Source organism: Anarrhichthys ocellatus, unplaced genomic scaffold (genome assembly GCF_004355925.1).
Source record: "Anarrhichthys ocellatus isolate YVR2014 unplaced genomic scaffold, GSC_Weel_1.0 scaffold13, whole genome shotgun sequence".
NCBI classification, from domain to species: domain Eukaryota; kingdom Metazoa; phylum Chordata; class Actinopteri; order Perciformes; family Anarhichadidae; genus Anarrhichthys; species Anarrhichthys ocellatus.
In genome coordinates, this window is record NW_022280043.1 from 1,175,972 (window position 1) to 1,187,898 (window position 11,927).

The following is an 11,927-nucleotide window of genomic DNA, read 5'->3' on the forward strand; positions in this document are numbered from 1 at the left end:
TGTAAAAGCTACTGATGATTACTGACTTTGGCAATAAAAGTCCACCCATAATATTTATACAATCACAAATGATTTACCCGCTTCCTGACTACTTGACTGGAATGGTTTTGTTATTGCAAACAGTGCTACAAATCTGTTTGCACTAATTTAGGCATATGAAAGGGTACAAATGAATGGTGTGCTTCAGGAATTTTTTTTTGCCTTTTGATTTTTTGCTGTTCTTGATCTTTGGTAAAACAGCTCTCTCTACTGGCCATGACTATAATAATAATGATGAAGTGAACAAACACAAAACGTATGTACTTTGATTGGCTGCTTGTTAGTTATGCGTTACATCAGATAAGTTGTGTATGTGATGCACACTTGTACCTCTTTCTGTTGAAGGAAAAGAGATTCCAGGCACTGTGTTTTGTGAAGTTATGTGGTCATTATGAGATGCACATCATGAGAGGAAACATGGTCCAAATAATATTTTAATAATGGAAGTAATAGTAACCACAAGAACCACAATAACATCATAATCAATATCACCATTTATGCAGAGTTGGCCACTAAGGACAAAAAGAAATCTTAAAATAAAAACAGTCAAATTATAATTTACATTGTTTACATTAGAAATGTTATGGAGAGGTTCATCACAATATGCCACTATACAAAAGTCAGACAATACATGGAATAATGGTGCCCTTTTTCTCCATTCAATTAGTTGATTGATTTAAAAAAGCCAAATATTCCCTGATTCTAGTTTCTAAAATGTGCTGGTGCTTTTTCTTTATCTTTTTTAATAGTAATCTAAATATTTTAATTCATCAACTTTGTTTGTTTTTGCTGTTGGTCGGACAAAACAAGACACTTATAGATGTCACCTTGGACATGTAGTAGAGTAAAGGAAAGTACAAAACTGGCAGATAGATCGATATAATGAAAATAGAAAACAATCTCCCCAAAAAGTAACTAACAATGATCAAAAGATTAAACCAAGCCAAATATAAAATGCAGCTTCTACTTTAAACCTTATAAAATCATAGTCACTATAAAAGGTATTTATTCGGCGTTTATCAAAGCATGCAGTATAACAAGTCAGTTGAATCAGTATCTGATGCCAAATGGCAGGCGACATAAGAAATAGACATTACAAGATGACATTACAGGCAAAATGACTAGACTAAATGAGTTAAGCAAAATCTAGTGTAACTAGGTCGTGTAATTTGTACCAAAGATGGTCTTTGTGGTCATGTGCCCAGTTTTGTCATGTCCACACATAATGGGATCAGTGGTAAGGGGAGAGTTGGTAAATTAATTTGCTATACGTCTGTCAGTGGTTCCTCATCACTATGTCACACTGTAGATTCTTTATTATTACTCTTCAGTGCATTAGTTTGCAACCTACTATATTCTATGGCAAGAAATGCATTGTGTTCTTTGTCAAAATATTCTATTGAGGTGATGTGCCAGACTTTTAGATTATTAATATAGTCTACAATCTTGGCCTATAAACAACTAGGACTTGTTTTATTGCTGGTTTTCCTTGCCATCACATACAGGCTGGGGCATAATGTACTAAATCTTAGATACTTGTTGCTTGTGTTGCACAAATGAAACCATAAACTGATGTAATATCTATTTTCAAATTATGAAAAAGATGGCACAATACATATCCACTCGGTCTAGTATGGTAGAAACTAAGGATCCTGCTGTGAGTCAAATTGCAGGCAACATCAGGACTGTGAAGTGAAGAAGCACCATTGTTACTCAAAAGATGATTGTAGCCTTTTGCTCTGTAGGTTATTTAATTTGGGTAAAGTTGTCCTCATGTGTTTATTTATGCATGAATGTTATTGTATTTCTGGTTTCTCCCTTGTAAAGCTCTACATAAATAAGCCTTATTATTATTAATAAAAAATATTTTGCCTTTCCATAAATTAAAAATGCTTTATCCCACAAATGCATGACACATAGATCTAGAAGTCACTGTATAATATTACCATTTGTCTGCTCTACCAGATTGTAAATACTGTCGGTGAAGTTGCCAATTATAAGTCTCATATAAGTCAAACGGTAACAGGTGTCATGTTTCAATTTTAGATAATGTATACAGATCGCCTTGAGGGTCCTTTGATAACAAACAACAACAACAGAAGCCAAGGTATTTGTTATATACAGTTACATTTGCTATTTACAGTTACAGTATTTGTTTTTTTAAACCATGGAAAGCCTTATACCTCGGCATCAGAAACAGACTTTTCTTTGCTCCGACTGGTGACCATTGAGTTTGTGTAGGTATAAGAGCGAGAAACCTCTTCCTGGAAGGCAGTCTCCAAAACATTCAGGATGGATTTGCGGACTTTATCCTTGAAATCTTGGCCCATGAACACGTACAGCAGTGGGTTCAGGCAACTGTTGAGAAAGGCCAGGCTGGTTGCTATAGGGACTCCAATAGTGGTGACATGGTCTAATATCTCACTTGCATGATTAGCCATGTGATTCACCAACTCAATTAAAGCCATGATGTGATAAGGAGCCCAGCACAGGAAGAAAATAGTGATAACTGCAGCGATGATCTTAAAGGGGCGACTTGAGTGGCTGGCCAGAGTGCGGTTTCTTCTGAGACGATGGATTATCACAGCATAACAGGAGACAATGACGGTGAAGGGGACAACAAATCCCAGCAGGAAGCGGGTGATGGTCATGGCCTGATGACGAAACTGTCGCAGCTGATTCACAGATGGAGTTTCATAGTCATCAGAAAAAGCAAAGTTGTTGAAGCAGTTGATGATGTCTTCATTGTCATATGACGGCCCAGTGTCCCTGAAGATGAAGTATGGAGTGCTAAGAATCAGAGCCAGCACCCACACACCCAGACTCACACAGGATGCCTTGCGTACACTTCGGTGGTTCTGGGCCCAGATGGGCCACACCACAGACACACATCTGTCCACACTGATCACCACCAGAATGTAGACACTGGCAAACATGTTCAGAAAGCTTATTGTGCTGTTCAGTTTGCACATGAACTTGCCAAAAGGCCAGTGGAAATCCAAAGCTGTGTAGGTCACACTCAGGGGCAGAAACACTGTGAAGAGGAAGTCAGCCACGGCGAGGTTGAGGAACCAAACTGTGTTAACTGTTTTCTTCATCTTGAAGCCGGTCACCCAGATAACCACTCCATTCCCGAGCACACCAAGAACAAAGGCCAGGCAGTAAACGATGAGAGACATGATGTTGAGAGACTGTCTCAGCTCAGCGTGCTCGTCCTTATAGTCATACTCGTCTTCATCGTCGTCATACAAAGAGACATTTCTTCCAGTGGTGTCGGATGTATTGTTGTGAGAGAAAGGGTTAGCAGTCATTAGCTCCATCATTGTTGTCTTGAGACCTGCTGTAAAAAAAAAAAATGTAAAAAAAAAAATACTTTAACCAGAGGTCAATAAATGTGCCTAATAATTCCTAAATACTTTTCGTAAAACATAAAACTTCGGTCCACTCCTGAATATGACAAATTGTACCTTCACATATGTCAGCTCGCAAAAAAGCCCCCAGATGATGCTGTTCACATAGACATCACTTGAATTGTGGGGCACAATAGACAATAAAGAACGTCTTAATGGCGTTTTGAAGAAAGTTTCCCAACTATCTATGCTAGTTAGAGGCTTCATAACAAAACATGAATAAATAAACTAACTTGAAAAGTATTGAACAACATGCAACACTTAGACACGCACGCAAAACGTGCACCAATTTTCCCAGTGAATGAAATGAATCGGTGCACATATGAAACGTGAACAGAAATCTGTAAATCCGAGTCTCGCCACAGAAAATAAAACCACTCTGTTGAATAAAAGCAAACGTCCCCACACCCTTTGCTATAGTTTATGGGCTTCATTAAGTAGGCGATTTGCACTGTCAATTTCTTACAAAGACTTTTGTCGACCCCGAAGAGCAGCATCTCTCTGCAAATTCCAAACTAAGAATTTTGCCAGAGCATGCCACAGCCAACATCAGATGCTTTTACCGACTTTCTTGCAGAGCAAAGGTTTCTGAAGAGAACAAAGGTACAGCACCTACCTAAAAGCGCCTGTCCGATGAGGATGTGTCCGCTGGAAAAGACACACCGGACGAGTCTGACTAGTCCGTGGAAGTCGTGGAGTTCTGATCCGTGACCCCTTAAATATGTGACGTCATCGCTCATATTGAGGCGGGACCTCAGGCGGCACGCCCCCCCCCCTCCTTTGAAGGCCATTAAACCGTATACGAAACACAATCTTTGCTTTATTGATGTGTTATGCATACAGCATGGAGATGCAGTATATATGTGAACTTCATGACAGTAATATACAGATATTATATAGGCCTACATGCTGCTGTCTCTGCAAGTGTGCTGCTCTGCTACTAATCTGACCTAAAATCCTGCCAAGACATGCCTTCTTCAAATGCCAAAGATAGAGCCTATTTGGGAAACTCCAAAAGTGAAAACAGCAAGTAACCAAACAACTAAATACATCAATTGTAGGTTGTTGAGATGACTACCTGAGAATGAGTGGAGTTGTGACTTCTCATGTGCATCAGTGACCCTGTTGCGTAATGTGTTTTTCTCTATGTGGGTTGACCTCACGTTGGCTTGAGGTTAAGTGGGATTGCTCTGTGTTGAATATGTGAATCAGCATCTGATCGTGTGGGATACATGTCCCTTCTCTTCACCTGCAGCACGTGTAAGAAAGTCACAGCAGCATCTGTCAATAATTTAGGGTTGCCGTGCAGTTTAAAAAAAATTGCAGGCTACACCCTCCGTGCCACTGTCCACTTGAAGCTGGACACATAACCGCGGTGCTTCTGTAGATTCAAACCTGCAAACAGAGAGATCTGTCCTGAATTCATGTCGCATGAAGTTGGGATTAGATGGGATATTCTTGGTCACTCATTGCACTGAACCATGCATTCCTAAAACCTCTGACATGTACAGTAAAGGTGCATAAGTGTAGGCATCGCTACATAATGGGAATGGCAACCAACCGCAGACCCGATTGCAACTTTAAAACAAAAGGGAGTTCATGAACCCACCCTGAAGCAAATCTAAGCAGTAAATCTAAGCAATTGCATCTTTTAAAGCCTGCCTGGAACATTCCTGTTGCTTTTGTAGCTACTCCAGATATATCCGAGTCAGATTCTCAGATTCCTGAACATTTTGATCTATCCCAAAACCTTGCAATAACATGGAACTACCAATTAGCTAAATAATTAGAAGAGTTAAAAACAACAAATAACAGGGCAATCCACAAGATTCGAAAGAACTGAAAAAACGCCCAGACTTACTGAAAGTTTGTGCAGTGCAATGAACATTTTTTGTTGTTTAAGTGGCTGGAGGCATGGACATGGGGGAGTGTTGGCTGAAGGAGACTGAAAATCAGTCTAATGTCCCCAGAGTACAGCCCTACCTTTCAGTGGGGAAGAAATGCTTCATCTGAGATGGTCTTCATGGTCATATTTCCTCCCACATGTTTCCTCTTTACTCTCGTCTTTTCTGCTCCACTACCCACACATTTGAGCATCTGTAAGACATGGTTGTGATTACATTTTTTTTTTTCTTAGAATGTTATGTGGAATATTGCAAAACATGATGAATGGACTGTTTCCTGGATGCAGTAATCTGTGTTTCTTCACTTTCCCCACACTGACGTTGAGACAAGATTACCAGTGTGCAAGATTCATTATTTTTAAGTTTATGTGACTCATTATGCACGGTATCTGGATAAGCAAACTTAATCAACAGGAATTAAACAGATGTTGAAAAGCACTCAGCCAATATCTACCACAGAAGCAAACTTGTTGGCACATAATTTATTGAAAGTAGAATTTATAGACTTTAGGCCACTTACAATACAAATCCATTGTACAAATATTATGCCCCAAATCAAAACTGTAACTTCGACATGAAATAAACAAATTTGTATTCTTCCAAAAATGAAGAGTTCATTTGAAAGAAAAGATGAAAGCCATTCTTAAAATCAATAAACCAATACTAGTTTGATTGACATTCCATTGAGTGCACAATAAAAAAAACTGGATTTAGGAAAATAAAAAAGAGACCCTTTCATTAAATATTTGCGCCACTGAAGAAAGAGTTATAAAAAATAAATATCTACCATTCAAAAAAATCAGACAAAGGAGCATCTCCTCTACACTACAACAGTTGTACACACAGTGAAACACAATGAGGTTTCAATATCTTGAACTGATCAGATTCACATGGTGTGAGCTGCTAGAACCTGCCCAACCCTAAAAAGTGAGTCCCCTACTGATGTACACACAGGAACTCTGTCCTGCCAATAGTCCAGATGTGAGGGGGAGGAAGGAAAGAGAGAGAGAGAGTGAAAAAGTGAGAGACACTACATATGTCTCTGTACATGCTCTCAATCCCTGCGTGAGTCCAGAGCAACACCCTTATTTGAGTGTGTGGGTGGACTAATGTCTCTGTTATCATTGCCTTTTTTTCATATATATATATATATAAACATTCAGCATCTGAATATTCGTCCCCACTGGGACATATTTTACACAAGGTCCAAAACCAATATATTCTAACGACAGGAAACAGGTTAAAATAAGCTGACCCAGATACCTTCCTCATCACCCGCTTTAAATCTGAACTGGTCAGCTCCATTTGTAACAGTAAATGGCATTACTGTTTCAGCTAAAGTCTAGACAGCATGACTACTTTGTTTTATTTGGTTTTGACCCTCTTGAGCAATACATCCTCCACTTTTCCTTTCTGTTTAAATGTGTTTTTTGAATTTTCTGCTGTATAGTCTTGAAACAGAACTTAAAGGCAGATCATTTTACTGGTGTCTGTAGGAGATATTAATAGCTATCCCAAGGCTATAGTTTGAGGGGAGCCTTCAGAGCCAAGGGCTTGCCAGAGTTCTTGATTTACCAACCAAACATGCAATTATGTGTGTGCCGCACAAATACCAATTTGGGTGTGTAAAACAACTGGTGGAGGTTTAAAGGGAATTCAGTTTTAGTATAGAGGGTGATATACGCAGTTGGAGTTTGGGGGTTTATTATTCACTGCAGCAGCTGGGAGGGTGGGGGAGCAACCTGAAAGGCACAACTAAAATGCATGCATGTCTGTTTGTGTCTGTGTGTGGGACAGTGTGGTACTAATGACATACTCCTGCTCCCAGCGTCATTGTAATACACCCAGTATTTTTCGTCGCTGTGGAGTGCAAAACACTGAGCTCACAGCATTTCTAAATCCACAACTCCTTTCGTGAAATGCTGGTATACTAACTGTTGTGTTGAGACTCCCGTGACTCTATGATAAAGGCACACATAGTGTGAATCCGCAGTGTCCTAAAACCTCAAAGGTTTGTTGATCTTGTTGCGGCACTGACTGGAAATCAAACCCTTGTCTCATGGGTGCGGAGAGGTCAGGAATTTTGTTTTTCAAGTCGAAACGGGTGCCAGCAACATTTTTTTTCCACGAAATTCACCACACACAGGGAAAAAAAAGCTGAGCCGCAATAACCTCAACCACTTCCTTACATTCGTCCCTACTTTCAACCACAACGCCTGGTCCCCCTCAGCAGACCTAAGGGATATGAATAATCAGCCTCTGTCTGACAGCAAACAAGCCTGGCAATGCATAAGTCATCCAGTGCCCTGACACAGTGCTCTCTCTGTCTCTCCGAGGGTATTTTGAGGTCCAGTGGAATGGGATTAGGGGAACCGGAACTTGTTAAACAGGGAGCACAGATGGTGAAATGAATGGAAGTTTGGATCCTTTCCATATATTGTAACCAAGGGGTAGGGTGGCGCATGTGGGGGAAAAATAACTGCGGTCATTATTTAAGAACGATGTCAGTTTTAGATTCAGCAAAGAATTTTTCCTAATTCTTCCAGCGGATCACATCCTGAATGCTGTTTTGCACATGTGCAACTAAAACAAGCATCTGGGTGTCATATGTGAGTCTATATCAAAGACGTTTCAGGGCAATTAGCTCAGGGACATTTTGCTTGCACATTTGAATGATTTTGCCAAAGCAGTTTTCTCTAATGAATGCCTTTGAAATATTCTGTAGCCTTGAGTATATTATTGAAAACTTAAAGTGGCGATAGACAACTTTTGAACTATTGTCCCCCTAGTAGGACAAACTGCATTTTGTTTTCCACAGTTACTTCGGTTTCCACTACTGGGGATAGTAACTGCATACAACTTAGATTGATACTCTTTTGGTGACCGAGGACAGCTACTGATAGCTACCGAGGAAAACAAGAGTACCATGCTCTCCCTGTTTTTGTGGTGCAGTGGTTGATGCGCTTCCTTTTTTTTCCCGCCGTAAATCGAGTATGAGAATTGCATAGTGAAAGCGAAGCTTATTGGGAACCAATCTCAACTTCGATGGTGTCCTTATTTAATGCAGATCTCTGCCAGGTGTGTCTGCGATGAACTGTGCTGTAATGTTTAAATTAAATGAATACAAACCACAATTATCTAGAAAGTAAGCGTATCAGACGCGTTTTTCACATTTCAAGCAGCAGTCACACTTTCATTTTAACTGACGCAGCTGTCTGCACCTGCTCTGTGCAGCTAAAATTTCACTGTGTCATGCTTCACGGTCACTTTTTAACACTTCCTACAGAAGCTATTATTGCTCTCTGTCTAATGACATGAGAAGACACACTCCATTGTATTCAGTGCTCAGTTCAGTTTGTCATTTGCTAAGTGGTAGTTATGCATACACACGCACACACACACACACACACACACACACACACACACACACACACACACACACACACTCACAGATACATACATACATACAGTTTTTGAGGAAAATTCTAATTGTTGAGGAAACAAGAGTCTTAAACTGAAGCAGCTGTTGATCACTTACAGTCCCCACTGACTGTTTAAGAGAAATGAGGATAAAAGAGTCAATAAAATATGTTTTCAATAAGTGTGAATCACTGCAACCAAGAGAGGTCCTTGAGAACACAGCCAAAAATGAGACCAAAAAATATTAGAGTGATGGGTCCAGCAGTATGTGAGATTAGCCCGGGACAGACACAGCCTGCACATGTCTATTGCCACTTTAATGAAAAATGTATCGCTAGTGAAGGTCTTGTGAAATCCCAACAGCAAACAAACACAACAGTGAACACATATGCAACCTGAGGCGTTATTTATCTTTGCAAGAGAGTAAGTCTCTCGGCAGAATGCACCAAGTTGTTGCACTTGATTGCAATCAAGGACTACAAGCAGTGATGCGCAGGTTGTAAAAGGAACGAGGCAGACAGTGAGTGTGCCACCCGGTAATGATGGGGGGAGAACTTGCCTGTGCTGGATGGGAATGCGTTATATTTTAGCCTTAAGTGTATAATCATAGGGTTTGGTTAAATGTACCCTCACATTTAAATGTTTTCCTGTCTGGTGCTGATGAACACCTATGCTCATACATGAGCAACGGAGCCTCGTACCTTTCAGTACGCATCCATTCTGAGGCATTGACTCAGCAATGACATGCAGTTTTGCAATGTCTAACCTCTGAGAGGTCTTACTGTCTTTGGATATTTCATACCTCAACCAGAGAGATCGAGGAAAAAGTTACATTGCAGTTGACCACAGGATTGTACAAGGAAACTGTCAGACAAAGTTCTGCTTTAGGGAATCTATTTTTATTTTAACTTAGTAAAATTGTGCACATGCTCCAAACCTTCACAATTGTATAGAAGATAATGACAATGTCAACACAATTGTTGTATTAGTTACAGTTAACAAAAAATTACTAAAATTAATGTTTTTACTGTCAACAAATTACACTTTTCTGATAACTTACAGGAAACTGAAACAGCTGACACTGTCAGACAGTTTCTGAATATATTTTAATTCTGTGTGGGATTATTTCTTGTTACGGTTGAGCAATGCAGAAGTATTTAATACCATGTATTGCAACACAGCTACATCCTGCTTTTTTCCAGACAGCAGCTCGCTGATAAGCAGACAACCTTTCTTGTAAGAGGAAGAGGACCATTAAAAAAGTAAAATACTTCTAGTTAAGTTATTTTCTGAGTTCTCTGGATGTTACAAATGGCTCATTTGCGATGGCACACCTTTACTGTGGCCCACAGCATCTTTAATCAAAATAATTACACCCACACACCAAGTCTTACTCAACATCCACAAGTATGAACGTCCCTTTGTGGTTCACTTGAAGGCAGTGCACGTCTCTTATCCACAATTTATATGTGTAATAAACCTGTTGTACAGAAAGTCATTGCCATAGTGACATAGTTTTAAAGCAAATGTACTAATCCCAAAGTGAGCTCAAATTTAAGAACTGTGAGCTCAAAATCTAATGAAAATCACTCTGACTCAAAGCATACTGACAAAGGGGAATTCCAAATGTCAGTGTTTGCAATTCAAATTGTTTACTTATCTAAGCTGTTTTTCCCAGTTTGTCTTTCTGTCTTTTTCTGAATACTGTACATTAAACCCAGAGTTCTGGGGAAATGTAACACATGTTCATTATTTGAGGTGTACGTCTGACGATAAGAGAGAGATAAGAGGACTAAAATACCTGAAACTAAGAGGGTGAGGTCACATTAATCTGCGAGCCAGACGGACAGACAGATGGCATGGAACTGTTTCTTCTTCTGACTCTCTTTGGAGGGGCAGGTATTGTACAGAATTGATAGATACTGTAAAAAGTCAGACTGTGGGGGCATCGAATGGTGCCACAGTCTCACGTGTTGGTATGATAGATGTCAATTCACTGACAACCTCCTTTCCTGTTTTTGTTCCTTCTTTATGTTTACTTTTGTTTACAGCTGCAGCTGCCCTGAAGGAAGATAACAAAATAGTAGGAGGGTATGAGTGTCGAAACAATTCTGTGCCCTACCAAGTGTCTCTCTTCACTGGGTACAACTTCTGTGGCGGGACTCTTCTGTCTGATGAGTGGGTGCTCTCTGCTGCACACTGCCAAACAAAGTAAGAAAGCTAACCTCTGTTCACAGCATGTAAATCAAAACCTTAGCAGCTGGTTAACACTAATGGATTCATATTGTTTTTTTTCCCCCTTGTGGTTTTCCAAAGTCACCTTAAAGATGGATTTATTTCTTCCAGGTCAGATGTAGAAGTTCGTCTGGGACATCTGGGAACCTGAAGGGACTGAACAGCACATTATGTCTGCCAAGTTTATTCGCCACCCTGACTACAACTCGCGCACACAGGACAGTGATATGCTGATCAAGCTGAGTCAACCTGCCACTCTGAACAGCTATGTACGCCCTGCTACGCTCCCTTCAAAGTGTGCCAGTGAAGGAACAATGTGCCAGATCTCTGGATGGGGGAGTCTTCATCCCAGTAATGAGGGCTGTGAGTTACAGACAAACTATCTGACTGCCTGAGAAGGCTCCAAAAATGCTATTTTATGCCATTATTGTTCATAAAAACACCCTTTCGCCATCTTTTTCCAGCGAGGTACCCTCATCAGTTGCAGTGCCTGGACGCCCCTCTCCTGAGCGATGACACATGCTTTAATTCATATCCTTTCCAAATCACTGAAAATATGATCTGTGCTGGTTATCTGGAGGGAGGAAAAGACTCCTGCCAGGTATTCTAGAGATCATGGCTGCTGTAACACAAAAAAAGTGTGTCTGCCTCTTGATTGAAAGGATGTACCAGTTAAGATAATCATTTTATTTACCAATAATACTTTTATTTCATCTTCAGGGTGACTCAGGGGGTCCCATGGGGAACTCCAGGGAGTTGTGTCTTGGGGGCATGGCTGCGCTCTGAGAAATAAGCCTGGGGTGTACACAAAAGTTTGCAATTACAGCTCCTGGATCAAGAGTACCATGGCGTCTGGCTGAGCAGCAAAGATATCAAAGAATTCACACGTGAACAGACAGTAAAGTCAACTATGTGACGA

General features: G+C 40.3%; 1 protein-coding gene and 1 pseudogene across 3 annotated transcripts; one reads left to right on the top strand and one right to left on the bottom strand.

Moving 5' to 3' along the window:
- Nucleotides 1–460: 460 nt before the first annotated feature.
- Nucleotides 461–5,506, bottom strand: LOC116386413 (chemokine-like receptor 1). 3 transcript variants are annotated; one of them, XM_031852576.1, is made up of 2 exons: nucleotides 5,433–5,506; nucleotides 461–3,379 (listed from the first exon to the last, which is right to left on the bottom strand). In XM_031852576.1, exon 2 carries the CDS (start codon nucleotides 3,360–3,362, stop codon nucleotides 2,217–2,219), a length of 1,146 nt encoding a protein of 381 aa, XP_031708436.1. In that variant the 5' UTR covers nucleotides 3,363–3,379; nucleotides 5,433–5,506; the 3' UTR covers nucleotides 461–2,216. The 3 variants fall into 3 exon arrangements, with proteins under 3 accessions (XP_031708436.1, XP_031708435.1, XP_031708434.1); XM_031852575.1 differs by lacking the exon at nucleotides 5,433–5,506 and adding an exon at nucleotides 4,066–4,194 and having other exon boundaries at nucleotides 461–3,376; XM_031852574.1 differs by lacking the exon at nucleotides 5,433–5,506 and adding an exon at nucleotides 4,066–4,194.
- Nucleotides 5,507–10,632: 5,126 nt separating this feature from the next.
- LOC116386644 (trypsin-3-like) lies at nucleotides 10,633–11,868 on the top strand (annotated as a pseudogene).
- Nucleotides 11,869–11,927: the final 59 nt, after the last annotated feature.

Excerpts from the sequence above, each read along its gene's own strand:
- LOC116386413 (XM_031852574.1), bottom strand. The coding sequence starts at position 4,189 with ATGAGCGATGACGTCACATATTTAAGGGGTCACGGATCAGAACTCCAC. Across the intron at positions 3,380-4,065 it reads CATCGGACAGGCGCTTTTAG|CAGGTCTCAAGACAACAATG; the intron begins GTAGGTGCTGTA and ends TTTTTTTTACAG.